The 25,776-nt window shown below is 42.8% G+C and overlaps 1 protein-coding gene across 1 annotated transcript in view; it reads left to right on the top strand.

Moving 5' to 3' along the window:
• The first annotated feature begins 11,971 nt into the window (after positions 1 to 11,971).
• LOC120530122 (serine/threonine-protein kinase H1-like) overlaps positions 11,972 to 25,776 on the top strand; it is a 59,951-nt gene continuing 46,146 nt past the window's right edge. The window contains exons 1-2 of the mRNA XM_039754301.1: positions 11,972 to 12,482; positions 22,754 to 23,420. Of these exons, the coding sequence (XP_039610235.1) occupies positions 12,187 to 12,482; positions 22,754 to 23,420 (963 nt within the window). The 5' untranslated portion in view covers positions 11,972 to 12,186. The remainder of the gene's footprint in view (positions 12,483 to 22,753; positions 23,421 to 25,776) is intronic.

Genomic DNA, 25,776 nt, shown 5'->3' with positions numbered 1-25,776 from the left:
TAATTACAATGCTTATGTATAATTTGATGCTATCCGTTTGTATGGCGTTCACGTCAATACCTCGACTCAGTACAAGTTAGAACCATGCAATGGGACTCTGCCTCTGTAGTTAGGACATCACGTGGCACACGTGGACACAGTATTGCATGATTGGCTAAGAATGTTCGAATGCTCGAGTGACGCCGCTGGACGGCCGAGTATTGTAAGTCGGTGTTGGTTCGAGCAGATAACAGTAAGTTCGGTTGGTTTTTGCAACATTGGTTTGGTGGGGCGTACTTTCCAGGACTAACATCGTCGACTGACTTAAACCCTTCAACAGTCCCAGAACCGTAAGTAATTTAGAGCGTATCGCCATTTGCTTGGTACGTCGAAATCTATTTTTGGGCATCCGTCCTTCTGACATCTGTTGGCAAACTGAGTAATGACGGCTGGGTATTAACAACGGTCACTGTTTAAATTGTATCCAATCTCAGATCTAAAATGACCTCGCCGACATAATTATTACTCTGTGACTCTGATTAGAGTCGTAAAATACAGTATCTTTTGAAAATTTGTTTGCCGGAAAAAATCAAATGAGGTGCGTTGAAAAGCTGAGTTCACGTCTCGCAGCCCCATTTAAACAGGAAACTCTTCATTACATCGGCCGAAAAGGTCTATTTTAAGTACAGATCAGTGCCATGATAACAAAATCATTTCAAGGACTTAAAAAACCAAATAATTCTTTGCAGGGAAAGTATGGATTTCAGAAACCTAGAATTTGTAGCCCGATTCAATCAGGTTCCCAGTCGCTAGTGTCAGTCATGGAGAATTCACTGCATCCACTGAAAAGTGTCATCTCCAGGCAGAGGAGCAGCATCACTGTCAGACTGAGGAGATCGTGCCGCCCCCACAATATGCGACTCTTCAATTCCACCCAAGGTAAACGTTAATATTATACAAAGCTATTGTCTGTTTTTACCTGCATTTTTATTACTCTTTAATTTAATATTGTTTTTTTGTATCAGTATCAGCTGCTGGATTATGTGAATTTCCCCTTGGGATTAATAAAGTATCTATCTATCTATCTATCTATCTATCTATCTATCTATCTATCTATCTATCTATCTATCTATCTATCTATCTATCTATTATATAGTGCCTTTCACATTTATCTATCTATCTATCTATCTATCTATCTATCTATCTATCTATCTATCTATCTATTATATAGTGCCTTTCATATCTATCTATCTATCTATCTATCTATCTATCTATCTATCTATCTAGTGATAGCATAAAACAATTGTGTCCACTGGTCTGTGCTATAAAATTGTTTTCTGTATGATTCCAACAATTTTGATCAATGTTATTGTCACAATCACTGATTTTGCGCACTTCCTGTTCAAACAGATGGGAGAAACGCTAGGTGCAGCAGCGACGAGCCTCCTCTCCCCTCCCCTCCCCTCGGACTGCGCTCTCCTCACACACTGACGGGGTTGATATTTGTGATTGGCGCGTGCCTGTCACTGTCTCTCTGTATGACGCCAATGCGATGTAAGTAGACACGTTTATTATACACCCTGACTATGGAGGAATATTTCGGATAAAATGAAATAAATAAATAAATGCGTAAATAAATAAAAGTACTGTGAAATGTGAGCATAAATAAAAAAAATGTGTCATGAAATGAGAGCCTTAATAAATAAATATGTCATGAAATGAGAGCATAAATAAATAAATGTGTCACGAAATGTTTTTTTTTTGCTTATTTTTTTATTTCATTTTGTCCGTAACATTCCTACAAACCGTCATGAAATACGACTTGAAATAAAACTGTCACTTTCACTCGTCAAAGTTGAGAGGGTGGGCTCTAACACGCCCTCTAGTTACTGATTGGTGAATCGATAGCACAAGAATTAATTAGAAAAATGCTTACTACTGCCGATGAAATGGATTCTGCCGAAGATATTACGTATTTCAGAGAGAGAATTGAAGATTTATCGGAAGAAATTACAATGTTGGCGGCCCTTTTAGAACTGAGTATTTGACCCTTGTTTTACGAGTAGAAAGTCAGTTGCATATTCGCAGCTACTTTTCAAACAACTGTACAGCTCTGATCAGTGGTAAAGTTGTTCAGTTCAAAATATTAGTTGGAGCTGCTTTGGGCATTCCATGTCAAAGTACCTGCACTAATACAGCAGTTGCAGCTTACCGTATATCAAACTGGCTCATTCGCCTTGTGATCGTCTTCTCCGACACACCATATAGATCTGCAATCTGTCGTACTTTGAACCGCATAACAGAAGGTGTTCTATTGACTCAGCTGGAATGTCAAAGGTTGGACGTCCAGAGCAGGGTACTGCATCACCTGATCGATAATTTCAAAAACAGTTTCATCTATATCGGAGTCTAAAAGGGCCGCCAACATTGTAATTTCTTCCGATAAATCTTCAATTCTCTCTCTGAAATACGTAATATCTTCGGCAGAATCCATTTCATCGGCAGTAGTAAGCATTTTTCTAATTAATTCTTGTGCTATCGATTCACCAATCAGTAACTAGAGGGCGTGTTAGAGCCCACCCTCTCAACTTTGACGAGTGAGAGTGACAGTTTTATTTCAAGTCGTATTTCATGACGGTTTGCAGGAATGTTACGGACAAAATGAAATAAATAAATAAGCAACGAAAAACATATTTCGTGACACATTAATTTATTTATGCTCTCATTTCATGACATATTTATTTATTAAGGCTCTCATTTCATGACCCATTTATTTATTTATGCTCAAATTTCACAGTACTTTTATTTATTTACGCATTTATTTATTTATTTATTTATTTCATTTTGTCCGAAATATTCCTCCATACCTGACTGCGCACAGTCTGGCTAATATCTTTAATGAATGCGTGTGACATATTTAGTCTTGCTGATCGGATATAAAGCCGCAGTGAAAAGGCACAAAGTAAGGGAGACAGTACCGTGCCGTCCTGAAGAGGGCGCATGTGAGCCCAACAGGTGCTCGCTGCTGCTGCTGCTGCTGTTCTACTCAGAGGCACCAATAAGTTAGCGACATCAGAAAGTGAAGTGCACTGCAGCGGGCCGTTTAGTTTTATTTTTTGTAATGACTGACTGCCAAAATGGAAGATTAAGACTTTTAAAAACTAAAGGAAAACAAGGAGGACTTTCACAAGGAAGTGACGGAGATTTTCGTGAAGAAGCATACGCGCATGGACTTCATTTACAAATAAAAAAAAGGGAGCGGACTAAGAAAAAAAAAAACCAATCCGATATTTAAAAACTATCCATCAATCCATTTTCCAACCCGCTGAATTCGAACACAGGGGTCTGCTGGCGCCAATCCCAGCCAACATAGGGCAGGAACCAATCCCGGGCAGGGTGCCAACCCACCACAGGACACACACAAACACACCAGGGCCAATTTAGAATCGCCAATCCACCTAACCTGCATGTCTTTGGACTGTGGGAGGAATCCGGAGTACCCGGAGGGGAGAACATGCAAAGTCCACGCAGGGAGGACCCGGGAAGTGAACCCGGGTCTCCTAACTGCACCACTGTGCCGCCCATTTAAAAACTCAATTAAATAAAATATTCTTTTGTTTGTCTTGTTATCCTTTTGTTGAACAGTCTGTATTAAAATTGATTATAGCATCAGAATTAAAAACTTTTAAAAAACAACTAAATATTTCAAGGTCAAAATTGAAATCCATTTTTTTCGTACGCCGGTCTATACTTTCATTGGTATTGAATGAAGAGGAATTGTGGAATTGCTACGGCAAATTTATTACACATGGAGGGTGCGGATCAGAAGCGCTCTCTCCGCTCTCTCTCGTTCTTTAATAGTCAGACAGGCGCCTTACCTGTGTTTGTGTAAAAAATGAGATATGAAACATCACCAGCAGTCCGTGTGCATGCTGGCTGACAACTGAATAGTGAATAAGCGACTCTTTGGGGTTCGTATCCATCCATCCATTATCCAACCCGCTATATCCTAACTAGAGGGTCATGGGGGTCTGCTGGAGCCAATCCCAGCCAACACAGGGTGCAAGGCAGGAAACAAATCCCAGGCAGGGCGCCAGCCCACCGCAGGGGTTCATATATACTGTTCAAAAAAATGAAAGGACCCCTTTTTAATGAGAGTATAGCATCAAGTCAATGACACTTGTGGACTGTTGATCTGCTCAGTGAAGTAGCAGAGGGACTTCTTCATCAGTTTCAGCTGCTTTGGTGCACTAGAGGGGGCAACAATGAGACGACCCCCAAAACAGGAATGAAGGGTTTAACAGCTGGAGGGAGGCCACTGACATTTTTCCCTCCTCATCTGTTTTGTTACTCGTTTTGCATTTGTCACTTGGTCAGTGTCACTACTGGTAGCATGAGGCCATACCTGGACCCTGCAGAGGTGACACAGGTAGTCCAACCTCTCCAGGATGGTAGGCACATCAATACGTGGCATTGCCAGAAGGTTTGCTGTGTCTCCCAGCACAGTCTCAAGGGCATGGAGGAGATTCCAGGAGACAGGCAGGCAGTTCCTCTAGGAGAGCTGGACAGGGCCCCTCTTAGAAGGTCCTTAACCCATCAGCAGGACCCACCGGCATCTTCTCTTTTGGGCAACGAGGAACAGGATCAGCACTGGCAGAGCCCACAAGATGACCTCCAGCAGGCAGGCCGGCCAGTGGTGTGAATTGGCGCTTTTCCACTGCATAGTACGGCACGACACGGTTCAGTTCAGCTCACTTTTGGGGGGTTTTCCACTGGGAACAGTACCTGGTCCTTTTTTTAGTACCACCTCAGCCGAGGTTCGAAGCGCGCCGAACCGTTACCAAAACGTGACGTGTAAACTCTGCTGGTCACTGATTGGCCGGAGAAAATCGTCATTACTGCGTCACTGAACTTGCGACACGAGACACAACAGACCCGCTAGATTTTTAGCGCAGCCAGCGAAGGTTCGGACGCACCATTTTGTTTTAACCAAAAATGGCTGTATCGTGGTCTATTGAGGAAGTACAGACGTTCCTCTCGTTGGTAGCCGAGGAGCAGATCCAGCGAGAGCTGGATGGGGCGACGCGGAATGAAAAAGATTTTCAGGAGGTCGCTAAGCTCTTGGGCGCACACGGCTACCATCGGACTTACAAACAGTGTAGGGACAAGTTAAAAAAAATGAAGAGCGACTACAGGAATATAAAGGACCACAACAGCTGGAGAGGTTCAAACAGGCGCGCATGGAAGTAGCGCCAAATGTCTGTAACATCTCAAACAATCAGAAACAGACTTCATGAGGGTGGCCTGAGGGCCTGACATCCTCTAGTGGGCACCGTGGACCTCGATTGGCATTTGCCTAAGAATACCAGAATTGGCAGGTCCACCACTGGCACCCTGTTCTTTTCACAGATGAGAGCAGGTTCACCCTGAGCACATGTGACATACATGAAACTCGGCTCTGGAAAAGCCGTGGAGAACGTTATGCTGCCTGCGACATCGTTCAGCATGACCGGTTTGGTGGGGGCTTCAGTGATGGTCTGGAGAGGCATATCCATGGAGGGACGCACAGACCTGTACAGGCTAGACAACGGCACCTTGACTGCCATTAGGTATCAGGATGAAATCCTTTTGGACCCTGTGATGGTGCATTGGCTCCTGGGTTCCTCCTGGTGTATGACGATGCCCGGCCTCATGTGGCAAGAGATGAAGGAACTGATACCATTGACTGGCCGCCACGCTCACTCACCTGACCTCAATCCAATAGGACACCTCTGGGTGGGACATTATGTTTCAGTCCATCCGACACCTCAGACTGTCCAGGAGCTCAGTGATGCCCTGGTCCAGATCTGGGAGGAGATCCCACAGGACACCATGCGTCATCTCATTAGGACGTTGTCAGGTATGGGGGGGCCACACAAACTACTGAGTACGATTTGGAGTTGCTGCAATGAAAATTCATCCAAATGGACTCGCCTGCCTGCCTGCCTGCCACATCATTTTTCACCCTTTGATTTTCAGGGTGTCTTTGAATTCAGCCCTCTGTAGGTTGATCGTCTTCATTTCCTAGATTATCTTCGATTGGCGTTACCCACACTCCACTAGACTGGTTCAGATCGTACCTCTCAGGCCGCACTCAGTTTGTTCAGCTTAAAGCTTTCACATCCCAACCCACCGCTGTCACTATAGGTGGGCTCTGTCCTGGGACCCCTCTCCTTTTCATTTTTTACCTCCTTCCCCTCGGTAATATCATTCATAGACATCACATTCGCTTCCACTGTCATGCTGATGACCCCCAGCTCTACCTCTCTAGCAAACCTACTGCTTCCTTTCCACCCTCCTCACTTACTGATTGCATAGCAGAAATCAAATCCTGGTTTTCTTCAAACTTTCTTAAATTAAATAACAAGTGACAAAATGGAGGTGGGCGGCACGGTGCCTCTCAGTTAGGCTTCCCGGGTCCTCCCTGTGTGTAGTTTGCATGTTCTCCCCGTGTCTGCGTGGGTTTCCTCCGGGCGCTCCGGTTTCCTCCCACAATCCAAAGACATGCAGGTTAGGTGGATTGGCAATTCTAAATTGGCCCAAGTGTGTGCTTGGTGGGTGTGTTTGTGTGTGTCCTGCGGTGGGTTGGCACCCTGCCCAGGATTGGTTCCTGCCTTGTGCCCTGTGTTGGCTGGGATTGGCTCCAGCGGACCCCCGTGACCCTGTATTCGGATTCAGCGGGTTAGAAAATGGATGGATGGAAAATGGAGGTTCTCCTCATTGGTACAAAATCCACATTATCCAAAACTGATCATTTTTCAATTTTTATTGGTAATTCTTCTGTCTCCCCTTCCCCACAGGTGTCATCCTTGACAGTATTTTATCCTTTCAATCCCACATCAATAACATCTCGCGGCCTGCGTAACTTTAATCGTATTCAGCCCCAAAAACACCACTGCTATCCTTATTCATGGCCTTGTCACCTCTCGTCTGGATTATTGCAATTCCCTTTTCTTTGGTTTTTCTCACAAATCTCTTTATAAGCTTCAACTGGTCCAGAATTCAACTCCCTGCATCATTACTAGACCCCCTCTCTTCACCACATCACTCCCGTCTTGCAGCAGCTTCATTGGCTTCCAGTTTAGTTCTGCATTCAATTCTAAATTCTCCTGCTAACTTCTAAAGGCTCTCCACAGCCTCGCCCCTCCATTTCTGTTTGACACCCTCCATGTTGCCATTCCCTCCCGCACCCTCAGATCTTCTTCCTCCATCCACTTGACTGTCCCCTTCGCCCGTCTTACCACCATTCAGTTGCTCTGGAACTCACCACCATCTGAGCTTAGAAATATTGAATCGTTCTCACTTTTCAAATCTAAACTTAAAACTCATTTCTTTAAGACTGCGTTTTCTCTTTGATCACAATTACTCGGTCTGATTTTAAATTTTCTATTCTAGTTTTGGTTATCATGTGTGTTTAATCTATTGTACAGTGTCCTTGAGTGTTTAGAAAGGCACCTAAGAATAAATGAAATGTCTTCTTCTTCTTCTTCTTCTTCTTCTTCTTCTTATTATTATTATTATTATTATTATTATTATTATTATTATTATTATTTCCATCCTCTTGTTCCTAACACACCACCATATCAGTCCATAGCAGTAGAGAGAGCCAGCAGGATTTTCTTTCCCCATTGAGATCAGACATGTTTTCAAAGTCCTCCTTAAATTTTTTTGAGCAGTTTATTTGTAAATCTTATTCTGAAGGAGCCCATGTATCACCGGCCACGAACCTCACCGCACGTCACTGGTTTAAAAGGTTATTAAGTGCAAGCACTGGGCATTTGTGAACAACAGAGGGAGCTCATGAGTTATTCTCATACTTAAAAAGTCCAAGAAGCCTAAAAATCTTCTTCTTCTTCTTCTTTCGGCTGCTCCCGTTAAGGGTTGCCACAGCGGATCATCTTCTTCCATATCTTTCTGTCCTCGTCATCTGGTTCTGTCACACCATCACCTGCATGTCCTCTCTCACCACATCCATAAACATTCTCTTAGGCCTTCCTCTTCTCCTCTTCCCTGTCAGCTTTATCCTTAGCACCCTTCTCCCAATATACCCCTCATCTCTCCTCTGCACATGTCCAAACCAACGCAATCTCACCTTTCTGACTTTATCTTCCAACTGTCCAACTTGACCTGACCCTCTAATGTCCTCATTTCTAATCCTGTCCATCCTCATAACACCCAATGAAAATCTTAACATCTTTAACTCTGCCACCTCCAGCTCTGTCTCCTGTGCCACCGTCTCCAGCCCATATAACACAGCTGATCTCACTACCGTCCTGTAGACCTTTCCCTGTCACTCTTGCTGATATCTGTCTGTCACAAATCACTCCTGCCACTCTTCTCCACCCACTCCACCCTGCCTGCACTCTCTTCTTCACCTCTCTTCCAAACTCCCCATTACTCTGTACTGTTGATCCCAAGTATTTAAACTCCTCCACCTTCACCAACTCTACTCCCTCATCCTCACCACTCCACTGACCTCCCTCTCATTCACACACATGTATTCTGTCTTGGTGGTCCTACTGACCTTCATTCCTCTCCTCCTCATATCTCCACCTCTCCAGGGTCTCCTCAACCTGCTCCCTACTCTCACCACAGATCACAATGTCATCAGCAAACATCACAGTCCACGGGGACTCCTGTCTAATCTCGTCTGTCAGCCTGTCCATCACCATTGCAAATAAGAAAGGGCTCAGAGCCGATCCCTGATGTAATCCCACCTCCATCACTCCTACCACAGACCTCACTACGGTCACACTCCCTCATTCATATCCTGTACCACTCTTATGTACTTCTCTGCCACTCCCGACTTCCTCATACAATACCACAGCTCCTCTCAGTCACCCTGTCATTTGCTTTCTCCAGGTCCACAAAGACGCAATGCAACTCCTTCTGGCCTTCTCTCTATTTCTCCATCATCATCCTCAGAGCAAACATCACATCTGTGGTGCTCTTTCTTAGCATGAAACCATCCTGCTGCTCACTAATCATCACGTCACTTCTTAACTGATCTTCCACTCCTCTTTCCCATAACTTCATGCTGTGGCTCATCAATTTTATCCCCCTGTAGTTACTAAAGCCTAAAAATAAAAGAACATTACTTGGCTTAAATCATCCTAATGACATAAGAACGGTGATATCAGAGTATTAAAAAGCCATATATAACGTGAAGCATGCCAGCTCGACACAGCACCGCCCTGCAAAGCCTCAGCTGCGTGGGCTGTGATTCCTACAGCAACGCTCCTACAAACAAGACCCCCAACGCAGTGTGCGGGTTAATGATTGGTCAGCCCTAAATTGGACTTGTGGACTTCAGCCCACCAAAAGCTGGGCTGCATGGCTGGCAGCGCTCTTAACACGATGCTACACGGCTCAAAGTGCTGTGTCAAATGACAAAGTGACTTCATCAGAGTGACAGACGTACGTTGGTTTACGGTGCAAAGATAGATAGATAGATAGATAGATAGATAGATAGATAAGAAAGGTACGAGATAGATAGATGTGAAAGGCACTATATAATACATAGATAGATAGATGGGAAAGGCACTATATAATAGATAGATAGATGTGAAATGCACTATATAATAAATAGATAGATAGATGTGAAAGGCACTATATAATAGATAGATAGATAGAGGGAGAGGCACTATAAGATAGATAGATAGATAGATAGATGTGAAAGGCACTATATAATAGATAGATAGATGTGAAAGGCACTATATAATAGATAGATAGATAGATGTGAAAGGCACTATATAATAGATAGATAGATGTGAAATGCACTATATAATAAATAGATAGATAGACAGATGTGAAAGGCACTATATAACACATAGATAAATAGATGGGAAAGGCACTATATAATAGATAGATAGATGTGAAAGGCACTATATAATAGATAGATAGATAGATCTGAAAGGCACTATATAATAGCTAGATTGATGTGAAAGGCACTATATAATAGATAGATAGATAGACAGATAGATAGATAGATAGATAGATAGATAGATAGATGTGAAAGGCACAAATTAATGCATTTATTAAAAATATTTGATTAAATGATATACTATCTATCTGCTGTGACAGACAGCCAGCACCCTTCCCTGGCCAGGGCACCCTCAACATGAAATGATGGGGGAGGCAGAACGCACAGGGCATTATCTCTCCCAGAGTGCAAGATGGCAGGCCCCCTGGTTTGTGGCAGTGCCATGGTTTCTCACAGGGCATTATAGGCATTGGGGTTCTGTTACTCAGCCCTTTTAGGTGCTGCCAGGGGGGTGCTGAAAGGACAGGGGAGCCCCACTTCATGGGGCTCTAGCCTTACCTGGAAGTGTTTCCAGGCCAAGCCTTTAGGATACAGGAAGTACTTCCAGGATAACTTAAAAGGAGTTGCCTGCCACTACTGAGGGAGCCAAAGTCAGAAAGAAGAAAGATGAACCTTGCATGGAGGAGTGGAGGAGGCAGAAAGACAAAGACAGAGAGAGAGAAAGAGATGGCAGAGCTGCAGACTGCTTTATTGTTGTGTGCTGCTTTGTGACTGTGAATGTGGTGGGGAACTTTTTAGGGATGCATCCCCCACAAATAAACGTTCTTGTTTATTTTATACTTTGTGTCAAGTGTTTGGGGAGCTGGAGAGGCCCCAGGTGTCCACAATAGATATGAAAGGCACTATATGATAGATAGATTTGTGGGTGGCATGGTGGCATAGTGGCAGCACTCGTTCCTCTCAGTAGGCAGACCAGGGTTTGCATTCTGGGCCCTTCCTGAGTGGAGTTTGAATGTTCTCTCCATGTCTGTGTGGTTTCTTACACACAGTCCAAAGACATTCAGGGCTGGTGGCCTGGCAATGCTAACTTAGCCCCTAATGGGTGGGTGGATGTGTGTGTTCGCTGCCGCCCTCTCCACCGATTGTTCCTGCCTTGCTCTCTATGTTTGCAGACGCCCCCATGACCCCGCTCAGGATTGAGATGGCATAGAAGATGGTATGGTCTGTATTTGTCTTCATTTATATATGTATCCCCAGGTTGTGTATGTAATATGCTCAGTCAGTTAACATGTAGACCGTCTTTATTAAATAATTCGCCCCTTTTCTCCCGCATGCTGACGTGTTAAGTCGCTCTTTATTTACAGGAGTTACCTGCTCAACTGGGTAACACGGTGGCGTGGTGGTAGTGCTCAGGGCCGCTGCTGGCCAAATGGGTGCCCTAAGCAGAAATTTAATTTTGTGCCCCCTCCCCCAAATATTACGGAAGTAAAAATAAAATAATAAATGAAACACCTACTATAGGGGCCAAAATAGAACTTTATGCAAATAAAAGTAAATACATGAGGGCGCGCGCGTCATCACGTGTGCTTAGTCTACTCTGCGTTCACCGTAAAATGCAATATAGTGTATACGTTTATATTTTTGTTTATTTGTATATGTATATTATTAATATGAATTTATTATTATAATATATAAAATCGATTTTTTTCGAGCAGCTGGGATGGTGCCCCCCTGGGAGTTGGTGCCCTACGCAGACTGCGTACTCTGCGTATAGGGAGCGGCGGTACTGGTAGTGCTGCTGCCTCGCAGTTAGGAGACCCAGGTTCGCTTCCCAGGTCCTCCCTACATGGACTTTGTATGTTCTCCCCGTGTGTGTCTGGGTTTCCTCCCACAGTCCAAAGACATGCAGGTTAGGTGCATCGGTGATTCTAAATCGTCCCGTGTGTGTGTCCATGTCCTGCGGTGGGCTGGCGCCCCGCCCGGGCTTTGTTTCCTGCCTTGCGCCCTGTGTTGGCTGGGATTGGCTCCAGCAGACCCCCGTGACCCTGTAGTTAGGCTATAGCAGGTTGGATGATGACTGACTGACCTGTTAAACTCTCACTCCTCACATGTGCGTGACAGATTACTTTTAGATTCACTCGAATCTTCCCCCTCATGCGTAACCTGATCCCACAAAAAGAGGAAAGGGAATGCAAATGCAAGGCGCTGTGGACTCCGAGCCATCGAGCTTCGCACCTCACTGTAGACGAGTCCGGTGTGGGTGTGTCCCGCAACAGCCGCCTCCTCATTTCGTCTGCGCTGTTTCCGCCTCTGCTCTCCTGTTCTCATGGACTTGCACGGAATGACCGCTTCGCACCCGGGGGTCATGGCCCTCTTGGCGACCCCCTCTGTGGCCGGCTGCTGACATGGGCTGCGGGTCGAGCAAGGTGCTGCCGGAGCCCCCAAAAAACTGCTGCGTGGACTTCGTCAAAGCGGTCGTGAAAGGAAACAAGAAGCAGAAACTCTTTGAGGAGGAGCCCCTTAAACCCCCCGGGAAGAAAAGCTACTTCTGGGGGGTTTATTGTGCCAGCGATGCGCAGGAACCGACGCCGCCCGCGCTCCAGCCGCCGAAACAGAAGCACAAACAAGGAGATCAAGAGGTGACAAAACAGAATAAAGTCGCGAAGTACCGAGCCAAGTTTGATCCAAGAGTCACAGCAAGGTAAAGAAAACGTGAAAAAAAGAGGCTTTTAAATACTGGGAAAGAATATCGTCAGTATGTGAGTGTGCAGGCGGCTGTAGGGCTGAACACATTTGTGTATGCATAGGGCTGTGAGTGTGAACAGATTATCTATCTATTATATAGTGCCTTTCATTATCTATCTATCTATCTATCTATTATATAGTGCCTTTCATATCTATCTATCTATCTATCTATCTATCTATCTATCTATCTATCTATCTATCTATCTATTATATAGTGCCTTTCATATCTATCTATCTATCTATCTATCTATCTATCTATCTAGTGCCTTTCATATCTATCTATCTATCTATCTATTATATAGTGCCTTTCATATCTATCTATCTATCTATCTATCTATCTATCTATCTATCTATCTATCTATCTATCTAGTGCCTTTCATATCTATCTATCTATCTATCTATTATATAGTGCCTTTCATATCTATCTATCTATCTATCTATATCTATCTATATCTATCTATCTATCTATCTATCTATCTATCTATCTATCTATCTATCTATCTATTATATAGTGCCTTTTCTATCTATCTATCTATCTATCTAGTGCCTTTCATATCTATCTATCTATCTATTATATAGTGCCTTTCATATCTATCTATCTATCTATCTATCTATCTATCTATCTATCTATCTATCATAAACTACACACACACACTTGTGTGTGAAACAATGTGCTGAGTGAAGTCTCATCTGCAGCTAATGACTTAGTAATGTAAACTGATAAAGCATCGCATACTTGGGTGAGTCAGTTTAGGAGTACAAATAATGGTATATTTAATGCTTAGGTTCTAAGTAGTCAATGCTAAATTGAGTATATAAGTGGGAGAGGTGTACAAGGCAGTAAAACTCTATATCATTGTTGTTGTTTTTATTATTATTATTTATTTTCTTTTAGTTTTTTTCTGGTAAGATTTGGCATTGTTAAAACATGCAGATATTGATATCCTGCCCTGGGCTTCCCGATAGCCAGTTTACACTGATTTCAGAAAGATTTCAGTCCCCTTCCCTTTCTGCACACATTATTGTGTTACAGATTTATTTTTAAAGGGCTAAATTTGCTGTTCTTGCTCGCTCAATACAACTGAAAACGTGTTTTCAGAGAGGTTTGGTAATTTTATTAAAAATCAGAAACTGAAACCTCTCAGTTCTGTTAGTTTTCCAGACCCTTCCTTCAGTATTTTCCAAAAGCTCTTTTGGCCGCAGTTCTAGCCTCGAATCTTCTCAGCTAAGTCTCTACAAGCTTTTTACACCTCAGTTTGGGTCGTTTATTCCATTCTTCCTGGCATTGCCTCTCGAAGCTCCATTGGACTGGATGTGAAATGTCTGTAAGCTACCATTTTCAGGTCTCTATGCACATATTCTGTGTAATTTAAGTCTGGCCTTTGGCTGAGCCACTCGAAGACACTCAGGGACTTGTCCTGAAACCAATCTGGTGTTGTCTTGGCTGAAGGGATCAGGGATATTTTTTTATTGTGAATTTCCCCTTAGTATTAATAAAGTATCTATCTATCTATCTATTATATAGTGCCTTTCATATCTATCTCTATCTATCTATTATATAGTGCCTTTCATATGTATCTATCTATCTATCTATCTATCTATCTATCTATTATATAGTGCCTTTCATATCTATCTATCTATCTATCTATCTATCATTCCAACATCCATGTGTAGAAAATAAAAAAATGTGTTACTCATGTCCTGATAATTAAACAGTTCAATAACCCCTAAAAAAAGAAAATGCTGTTTTCTATGTCTCAGGTGATTGTCATTGCTGTAAGGTGTATCGTCACCCGAGTCTGAGGTCACATTCAAGGACCCCTCTGAATTTTGCTGCATTCGTCCTTCTCTCCGTTCCAGTCCTATCCCTGAGATGTACCCCCATAGCGTGATGCTGCCACTGCCCAGCTTTACCTCAGGGGTGGCATTAGGTTGGTGATGAGCAGTGCCTGGTCTGCGCCAGACATAGTGCTTGTTGTTTTGCCCACAGAGTTCAATTTTTGTCTCCCCAGACCCTTTTGTCCTCCAGCTGTCAGAGTCCTTTTCAAGTGTCCCATAACTCTAAAGTCATAAGCACCTTATTAAGAAAGGGCTGCTGAGACGGCTCAACAGGTTCTCCCATCCCAGCAGATGACCTCTGGAGCTCCTTTTTGAGTGACCATTGTGTTCTTGCTCATCATTTTGACTTAAGGGCCTTCTTGTCTGGTTACTGAGTTTGCCCAGGCGGCTCATTCTAGGAAGAGTCCTGGAAGTTCCAAATTTCTTTCATTTCACAAATAGTTTGGCTGCTGACCTCCTGGGGAAAAAAAAATGAAAGGTTTAGCAATGGTTTGATCCCCTTGCCCCGATTGACTTATGGCACACTCCAGTCTCATCTTGGAATGTCTAGAGAGTTCCTTAGACTTCATGGCTTGGTTTCTGACATCGAGGGACCTCCAATACACAGCTACACGTGTGTCTCTCTAAGTGACGTCCAGTCAAGTTCTCGACCCATCTTAAGGAGATTTAAAACAGACAGGAGCCACCTGAGCTTAAACTGGTGTGCCTTAGCAAAGGGTTTGAAGACTTCTAGAAATGAGATTGAATTTTTTTGATGGACCTTAATAAAAAATAGTGTCTGTGTGTCCTTCCAGCTGCTGTGTTTCTATCATTCCAACAGGTGGAGCATGACAAACATCCATCCATTTTCCAACCCGCTGAATCCGATGACAAACATTTGTAGTGATAAAATGCAGTACGTTTGCTATTCCAGTAGAAAGCACATCACAAACTTTAGCACTGCTTTTACGGGGCACATGTCAAATTTATAAATCAAAGAGACATATGCGTTACGTTTGTAATTTTAACTGATGGTGCGTTACAAACATTTCATAGTTATAAAACGCATTGCATTTGTGGATAGATGGCCTATCACAAACAAATGGCACTGTTTTTCATGAATCCCATACCAAAAGGCATATAACAGAGACATGAGCATTGCATATGTAATTCCAACAGATGGCACAGCACAAACATTTGTAGTAATAAAATGCATTGCATTTGTCTTTCCAGTAAAACTACTTTTATGAGCTGAAAAATTTATTAAGCATATAACAGAGACATATGCGTTGCATTTTTCATTCCAAGAGAAAGAGAAATTCATTGCAATGGTAACAACAACAAACATTTGTAGTAATAAAATGCATCTATTTATTTAATACCAATAGATGCCACATCACAGACATTAGCACTACTTTTATAAGTGCCATACCAAATGGCATATAACAGAGACATGTGCATCACATTTGTATTTTCAACAGATGGTGTCTCACAAACATTTGTGGTAATAAAATGCATTGCACTTTCCTTCCAGTAGATGACACATCGCATGGCGTCTGCATGTTCTCCCCGTGTCTGCGTGGGTTTCCTCCCACAGTCCAAAGACTTGCAGGTTAGGTGCATTGGTGATTCTAAATTGTCCCTAGTGTGTTCTTGGTGTGTTGGTGTGTGTGCCCTGTGGTGGGCTGGCCTCCTGCCCGGGGTTTGTTTCCTGCCTGGGATTGGCTCCAGCAGACCCCCATGACCTTGTAGTTAGGATATAGTGGGTTGGATACTGGATGGATGGATATTCTAGTCATGCGGCAATGTTAACTGGGATAATATTACAAATAGCAGAGCACAAGAGCGGGAGTTTGTAGACGTAATCAGTGACTGTTTTTTAACACGGTGTGTATGTTAAAGCGCCGACACGGGGTGAAGCCTGTCTGGATTTAGTATTCGGTAATAATCAGGATGGAATTGAGAGGGTAGAGGTGATTGCACCACTCGGATCACGTGATCATAATATAATACAATTCTCAGTGTTTTGTAAGAGTGTGGATACAAAGACTAAAATTGTAAAGGGCAGGATTTGAGCAGATGTGGCAAAGTCTAAAGAGGATAGACTGGGATAAGCCAAGTATGGAGACTGTCAAGGAGCAGTGGAGCAGGTTTAAAAATGTTTAGCAGGCAAAGCCGGTCAAGTACATAGCTAAATTTGGAATTAGTAGGAAATTAAATAAAACAAAAACTCTACAGTGGGGCGGCACGGTGGTGCAGTGGGTAGCGCTGCTGCCTCGCAGTTCAGAGACTTGGGTTTGCGTCCCGGGTCCTCCCTGCGTGGAGTTTGCATGTTCTCCCCGTGTCTGCGTGGGTTTCCTCCTGCAGTCCAAAGACATGCAGGTTAGGTGCACTGGCGATCCTAAATTGTCCCTAGCCTGTGCTTGGAGTGTGTGTGTGTGTGCCCTGTGGTGGGCTGGCGCCCTGCCCGGGGTTTGTTTCCTGCCTTGCAACCCTGTGTTGGCTGGGATTGGCTCCAGCGGACCCCCGTGACCCTGTAGTTAGGATATAGCGGGTTGGATAATTTATGGATGGATGGAAAAACTCCACAGTGGGTTAATAAAGAAACTGCGAAGGGAAAAAAAACAGATGAATAAGGCATATAAGACTAATGACTGCAAAGTGAATCATAGAGCATATGAGAACATGAGGGCAACCATTAAGAAGGATAGCAGGGAGGCTAAAAGACAGTTGGAGTGGAATAGAGCAGATAAGGCGAAAGAAGACCAAGAGATTCTTTCAGGATTTTAGTAGTAAGAGAACAGTCAAGGAGGAGGTGAAGAGCATCAGGAATAGTGAAGGGGAATTAAAAGATACAGACAGTGAACTCGCATTGTTCTGAGGTCTTCAGATGTGAGGAAGTAGATAACCTCCAGCAGTAACAGGGACTACTAAGGAGAAACTGAGGGATTTGGAAATTGTGGAGAGAGAGAAGAGCTGCTGAGATTAAACAAATCACCTGGGGCCTCATGTATAAACGGTGCGTACGCACAGAAATGTTGCGTAAGAACTTTTCCACGTTCAGATCGCGATGTATAAAACCTACACTTGGCGTAAAGCCACGCACTTTTCCACGGTACCTCATACCTTGTCGTACGCAAGTTCTCCGCTCGGCTTTGTAGACTGGTGGCACCCAGCGTCAAAGCAGTGCTACTGTTCCTGTGTGATTACTCCTTATTTTCCTGACGCGGCTTTATAAATACACAGAAACTAACCGCATATTGTTTATTAGTGTAATGCATCTGATTGTAATTAACTCGTAACAATATAATGGTCCAGGGAACAGCCATAGTATTCCAAATACCAGAACTGCTTTAGCGTTGTTACTCTCACTTCTATTTCTTCTTCTTCTTTCAGCTCCTCCCGTTAGGAGTTGCCACAGCGGATCATCTTTTTCCATATTTCTCTCACTGCACGACTCGGAGTATTTATATCACTGTATCTGAGTGGGAATCACAGCAGCAGCTGATCGGAAAGAGAATTATCAGTATACAGCTTTAAGGACACGCTGTCTCAGCCACGACAAAACGTTTTAAAGCCTTTCCTGTTCACAAACAGTTTCATCCCAAGAACTCTAAACGGACTCAATCAATTGCTCCTTGTAGAACTGTTTGTACTTATAAGTACAATCACCCCACTGTAAACTTACACTACAGTTATAATATCGCACAACCTGAGCCACTTTATAAAGCGCGTATTTACATATGATGACGATATCATTTTTAAGGTGAAATGCAGCAAAATATGTTTATTAAATTATACAGATAAAACTTTAACTTCATTTAAATAATCTATATTCTTCACTGGGACTGGCGTGAAGGATAGAATAATTAAACATGTACTACGAAGATATTTCAATGTTCCTTAAACGTTTTGAAGAATCGGCGCTAAGCTTACAGATGGCTTAACTTCTATTACAGAGCTGATTGTATGGCGATCGGTTACTTGGGGAAAGAAAAGCAAGGACTGCAGTGGCGGCTACGCCAATATATATTGAATATAAAACAGAAGAGAAAATAACAACACAGCTAAAAGCGCGACAAATTTCGACAAAAGTTAAACGCTTGTGTCATGAGCACGAGGCGGCTATGCAGTGTCTGCAACAGACGTGGCCATCCACCGTGCATAAGATACCATATTGACAATGGCAGGCGAAATAGCCACCGATTCTTTCTCTGCCCAGTACCACCACAAGCCAAGAGCCGCCCCTGAGTACTGCTGCAATAAATAATTTCATCGAAGGTCGCGCACAATCACGTGCTTTAACTCCTGTCATCATGAAAATGATATCACGTATACATCTCAGTATTTTAGTTATTCAGAGAGCTGTAATATCACGAATGTAATGGACTCTGTGTCCAGTTGGAGGAAGAGAGCCGGTTTAAGAAGCAAGTAGTGATTCACACACACAGAGCACATAGAAGATCAAATACAAAACAAAGCATTTAACGTGCTACTTTAATTACGATGTGATTTGAGAAACTGGTTAATTAAATGATTTTAAGATGAAGTTTATGATGTTCTACTTTAATGACAAAATAAACTACATGATTAAAGTGGAAATGTCGAGATTGAAGTTGACATTTCGTGCTTTTTCCCCACCGTGTGCCTTTTTTCTCTGTACCCTAATAAGCTTTCATATGACACTCAGACAGTGGGCTACAACTCGGCTTTTCACGGCGACTTTGATATGTGATTTCTTTTTTATTTCTGGGACTGTGCGATTTTGTGAACATGAGCTTTCAAGTTTCTCCAACACGCTACAGTGGTGTGAAAAACTGTTTGCCCCCTTCCTGATTTCTTATTCTTTTGCATGTTTGTCACACAAAATGTTTCTGATCATCAAACACATTTAACCATTAGTCAAATATAACACAAGTAAACACAAAATGCACTTTTTAAATGATGTTTTTTATTATTTAGGGAGAAAAAAAATCCAAACCTGCATGGCCCTGTGTGAAAAAGTAATTGCCCCCTTGTTAAAAACTAACCTAACTGTGGTGTATCACACCTGAGTTCAATTTCCTGATTACTGCCACACCTGTTTCAATCAAGAAATCCCTTCAATAGGAGCTGCCTGACACAGAGAAGTAGACCAAAAGCACCTCAAAAGCTAGACATCATGCCAAGGTCCAAAGAAATTCAGGAACAAATGAGAACAGAAGTAATTGAGATCTATCAGTCTGGTAAAGGTTATAAAGCCATTTCTAAAGCTTTGGGACTCCAGTGAACCACAGTGAGAGCCATTATCCACAAATGGCAAAAACATGGAACAGTGGTGAACCTTCCCAGGAGTGGCGGCCGACCAAAATTACCCCAAGGCGCAGAGGCGACTCATCCGAGAGGTCACAAAGACCCCAGGACAACGTCTAAAGAACTGCAGGCCTCACTTGCCTCAATTAAGGTCAGTGTTCACGACTCCACCATAAGAAAGAGACTGGGCAAAACGGCCTGCATGGCAGATTTCCAAGGCGCAAACCACTGTTAAGCAAAAGAACATTAGGGCTCGTCTCAATTTTGCTAAGAAACATCTCAATGATTGCCAAGACTTTTGGGAAAATACCTTGTGGACCTTTTTGGAAGGCAAATGTCCCGTTACATCTGGCGTAAAAGGAACACAGCATTTCAGAAAAAGAACATCATACCAACAGTAAAATATGGTGGTGGTAGTGTGATGGTCTGGGGTTGTTTGGCTGCTTCAGGACCTGGAAGGCTTGCTGTAATAGATGGAACCATGAATTCTACTGTCTACCAAAAAATCCTGAAGGAGAATGTCCGGCCATCTGTTTGTCAACTCAAGCTGAAGCGATCTTGGGTGCTGCAACAGGACAATGACCCAAAACACAGCAGCAAATCCACCTCTGAATGGCTGAAGAAAAACAAAATGAAGACTTTGGAGTGGCCTAGTCAGAGTCCTGACCTGAATCCAATTGAGATGCTATGGCATGACCTTAAAAAGGCGGTTCATGCTAGAAAACCCTCAAATAAAGCTGAATTACAACAATTCTGCAAAGATGAGTGGGCCAAAATTCCTCCAGAGCGCTGTAAAAGACTCATTGCAAGTTATCGCAAACGCTTGATTGCAGTTATTGCTGCTAAGGGTGGCCCAACCAGTTATTAGGTTCAGGGGGCAATTACTTTTTCACATAGGGCCATGTAGGTTTGGATTTTTTTTTTCTCCCTAAATAATAAAAACCATCATTTAAAAACTGCATTTTGTGTTTACTTGTGTTATATTTGACTAATGGTTAAATGTGTTTGATGATCAGAAACATTTTGTGTGACAAACATGCAGAAGAATAAGAAAATCAGGAAGGGGGCAAATAGTTTTTCACACCACTGTATGTCACTCGATCAACTTCCTTTTGTTGATTATACCATGGTTTATTTGGACAAATAGTATGTTTTTCCTTTGCCTCCACTTGGTATTTGCTATAATTCTTATATTTTCCCCCGTGCTTTTCCCATTGTCTTTTCACAGACGACTGATCTTAAGGGCGATTTATATTGATTTGCATATTCAAAGAGGTGTAATTCTGGGAGGAGTTGGGGCGTTACATGAAGTGCGTGCACGAGCGTTACTTTTCACACTGATCGGGATTTATGTAGCGGAAGAACGTGGAAGTTGGAGTACGCACAGATTCCTGCATCTTAATTTTTCTGTGCATAAGCACATTTCTGCTTTTGTGCTTACGCCATGTTATTGTGCGAATTTTACGCACGGTGTTATACAGTACATGAGGCCCCAGGACCAGATCAGATGTTTACCCTCAAGTTCTTAAGGAGGTTAGCGAGTACAGATATAAATCCTTGACGCATATTTTTATCGAGTCACTGTGTACTGGGGAAAGTCTGAAGGACTGGAAAATGGCAAATATTATCCTGTTATATAAAAAGAGTGGACAGGCAGATCTAAGCAACTACAGGCCCGTAAGTTTAATGTGAATCACAGGAAAATTTAATGGAAGGAATTATTAAGGAAAAGATGGAACAACACATGGCAAGGACAGGAGTTATTAGGGACAGTCAGCATGGGGTCAGAAGAGGGAGGTCGTGTTTTACTAACAGGCTGGAATTCTATGAGGAGGCAACAAAAGGATATGACCAGAGTGGAGCAGATGAGATTATTGACCTGGACTTTCAGAAAGTATTTGATGAGGTGCAACATGAGAGGTTGGGGATAAAATGAAAAGAAGTAGGAGTTCAGGGTGATGTGTTTAGATGGGTGCAGAATTGGCTCAGACACCGGAAGCAGAGGGTGATGGTGTGAGGAGCCTCATCAGAACTGGCTGATGTTAAGAGTGGTGACCAGCAGGGGTCAGTGCTGCGGCCGCTGCTATTTTTAATATCTATAAATGATTTAGATAGGAACAAGCTGGTTAAGTTTGCAGATACCAAGATAGATGGATTAGCAGATAATTTGGAATCCATTATATCATCACAGAAGGACTTGGACAGCAGACAGGCTTGGGCAAATTTGTGGACGATGAAATCTAATGTCAGTAAATGTAAAGAATTACACATAGGAAGTAAAAATGTGAGGTTTGAATACACAATGGGCGGTCGGAAAATCGAGAGTCCACCTTATGAGAAGGATTTAGGAGTCATAGTGGACTCTAAGCTATCGACTGCCAGACAGTGTTCAGAAGCCATTAAGTAGGCTAACAGAATGTCAGGTTATATAGCGCCTTGATGTGTGGAGTACAAGTCACAGGAGGTTCTGCTCAGCCTTTATATCACACTGGTGAGGCCTCATCTGGAGTTCTGTTTGCAGATTTGGTCTCCAGGCTACAAAAAGGAGATAACAGCACAAGAAAAAGTCCAGAGAAGGGCAACTGGGCTGATTCAGGGCTACAGGGGATGAGTAATGAGGAAAAGATTAAAAGAGCTGAACCTTTACAGGAGATGAAGAGGAGACCTGCGTGAAGTGTTTAAAATGATGAAGTGAATTAGTCCAGTGGATCGAGATGGTTGTTTTAAAATGAGTTCATCAAGAACACGGGGACTCATTTGGAAACTTGTGAAGGGTAATTTCACACAAAACATTAGGATGTTTTTTCTTCACACAGAGGACCACAGACACTTGGAATGAGTGACCAAGTAGTGTGGCAGACAGGAGGACTTTAGGGGCCTTCAAGAGTAGACTTAATGTTATTTTAAAAGAATTAAATGGATGGGACTAGCAAGCTTTGTTGCTCTGAATGTCCCGTCCTTGTCTTCAGTGCTCTAATTTTTTTAATCGTCTAATGTTCACAATATGTGCACTATCAACACAACTGAAGTCTAGGATGTGAACACAGGCAGATTGATTGGTGAGGTAGAAACCGAGTATCATTTAACTGAACTTTCCACCCTTTTTTGGTTTTGTAGGTACAATATTAAAGCCCTTATTGGAAGAGGCAGCTTCAGTAGAGTGGTCCGAGTGGAGCACCGGGCCACCAAACAACCCTTTGCCATTAAAATCATCGAAACAAAAGCCAAAGAAGGAAGGGAGGTCTGCGAGTCGGAACTGAACGTCCTCCGGCGAGTGAGTCACCGCAATATCATCCAGCTCATGGAGGTGTTCGAGTCGCACGAGCGGGTTTACATGGTGATGGAGCTGGCGACGGGAGGAGAGCTGTTTGACCGCATCATCGCCAAAGGCTCTTTCACCGAACGCGACGCCACGCGCGTGCTGCAGATGGTTTTGGACGGCATCAAATATCTGCACAGCCTGGGAATCACTCACAGAGACTTAAAACCGGAGAACCTCCTCTATTATCACCCGGGGGTCGACTCCAAAATCTTAGTCACCGATTTTGGGTTGGCCAGCTCTGGAAATAAAGCCGGTGATTGGTTGATGAGGACCACATGTGGGACGCCCGAATATATCGCCCCCGAGATCCTTCTGAGGAAGCCGTACACCAACACGGTGGACTCGTGGGCGCTCGGCGTGATCACGTATATCATGCTGAGTGGATCCATGCCCTTTGAAGAAGAGAATCGCACGAGACTGTACAGGATGATTCTGAAGGGACGGTACAGCTTCGCTGGGGAGGTAAGAAGAATAAGGCATTGTATTATATAGCAGCTTCCGATACCAAACGTGAGCAATGCGTCTCCAGTTTCACAAATTCCTGTACTTGTTTTGGTGGGTTCCTACACAATTTCAATACATTCGATTATTGATTTAAAAAACAGGGCCAAAATCAGTAAGTTCATTCGAGAAATAAACCAGTAATGCCAAATTGTTCATTTTGTTTCGGTCAACACTGGCCTTAATAAACTGTGTGAGTTTCAGAAATATGTTTTTCAGTTTTCTTCAGTATAAATCATTTCATTCATCCACCTTGACCCTTACCTTATGAACAAAAGTATTGGGATGCCTGACCGTTACACCAACAGGGACTTTAATGACATTGCATTCAAATACATTGAGTTTAATATAGAGGTGGTCCCCCCCCCTTTGCAGCTTCCACTCTTCTTAGCAGGCTTTCCATAAGACTTTGGGATGTTTCTGGGGGAATTCATTCTGTAGCGTATTTACGAGGCCAGGCACTGATGTTGGATGAGAAGGCCCGGCTCGCCATCTTCGTTCCATTTCATCCCAAAGGCGTTCAGTGGGGTTGAGGTCAGGGCTTTGTGTGGGTCAGTCGCACTCTTCCATACCGAACTCATCCCACCATGTCTTTATGGGTCTTTCTTTGTGCACTGCTGCACAGTCATGCTGGAATAGAAAAGGGCCTTCACCAAACTGTGTCCTCAAAGTAGGAAGCATAGCGTTGTCCAGAATGTCTTGGTGTCCTTGCCCTTCACCGAAAGTAAGGGGTGCCTAGGCCAAACCCTGAAAAACAGCCCCACACCGTTATCCCTCCTCCTGTAGTCATGCAGGTAACGTTCTCCCATCAACCGCCAAACCCAGACTCGGCCATCTGACTGCCAAACAGAGAAGCGTGATTGGTCACTCTCTAGAACACGTTTTCACTGCCCCGCACTCCAGTGGCGGTGTGCTTCACATCACATCATCTGACGCTTGGCATTGGACTTGATGACGTGAGGCTTGCATGCAGCTGCTCGGCCTTGGAAACCCATTCCTTGAAGCTCCCACCATGCAGTTAATGCCAGTGGAAGTTTGGAACTCTTCAGCTATGGAATCAGGAGATCTTTTGTGACTTTTACGCCCCATGCACCTTAGCGGTCATTGACTCCGCTCTGTGACTTTATGTGGTCTTCTGCTTTGTGGCTGAGTTGCTCCTAAACAATTCAACTTTCTAATAATATCACTTACAGTTGACCGTGGAATATCCAGCTGGGAAACCGTCTTATTGTAAAGGTGACATCCTGTCACAGCACCACGATTGAGGTGACTGAGCTCTTCAGGATGACCCATTTTGCTTGACAGATGTTTGTAAATGGAGACTGCATGGCTAGGTACTTGATATTATACACCTGAGGTATCGGGTCTGACTGAAACACCAGAATTCAATAATTAAGAGGTGCGTCCTGATACTTTTGTCCATATAGTGTAGATAGGAAAGGCACTACAAAATTTAACAGAAAATTTCATATACAATGAACTGATTGGCCGGGCCTGTGCCCAATTAGGGTGGGTTTGGGCCCAGTTAGGCCCACCCTTCTCTATGCCACTGTCACACATTGACTAGTAAGTGAAGTGTTCCCACAATTTATTAATTTGTGGATATTTTACTTAAAACATTTCTTTAATTTAGTTAATTAGTGTGTTTAATTAAAACGTTCCATCCATTTATGTAGTTTGTGTTCAAATTTTAATTAAAAATTTCCTTCAAATCAGTTAATTAGTGCATTTAATGAAAAAGTTTCCTAAGTTTATTTCATTTGTGCACAAATTTTAGCTAAAAACTTCCCACGATTTATTCATGCATTTCATTTTTCTAATTTTTGTGCACATTTTAATTAAATCATCCCTTCAAGTTAGTTAATTCAGGTATTTAATTAAAAAGTTACTTCAAAATTATATAATTCATTCTCAAGTTTTAATTAAAATGTTTCTTCAGTTTAGTTAATTTGTGTGTTTTAATTTAAAATGTCCCCCTGAATTAGTTCATTCATGCATTTAATTTACACGTTCCCTCGATTAATGAAATTCTTGCACACATTTTTCATTAAAACGTTCCTTTGATTTAGTTCATTTGTGCATTTAATTGAAATGTTCCCTCAGTTTATGCAATTCATGTGCAAGTTTTAATTAAAATGTTTTCTCGATTTAATCCTTGTGTGTTCTTAATTAAAACAGTGCCATGATTTAGTTCATTCATGCATTTAATTAAAACACTCCCTCGATTTATGAAATCTTGTGCGCATTTTAATTAAAGCCCGCCTTCGATTTAGTCAATTAGCGCCTTAAAATAAAATGTTCCCTCCATTTATATAAT

Source organism: Polypterus senegalus, chromosome 5, assembly GCF_016835505.1.
Source record: "Polypterus senegalus isolate Bchr_013 chromosome 5, ASM1683550v1, whole genome shotgun sequence".
Lineage (NCBI taxonomy): Eukaryota > Metazoa > Chordata > Cladistia > Polypteriformes > Polypteridae > Polypterus > Polypterus senegalus.
Note: the sequence above shows the minus strand (reverse complement) of the source record. Positions and strands in the feature narration are given on the sequence as shown.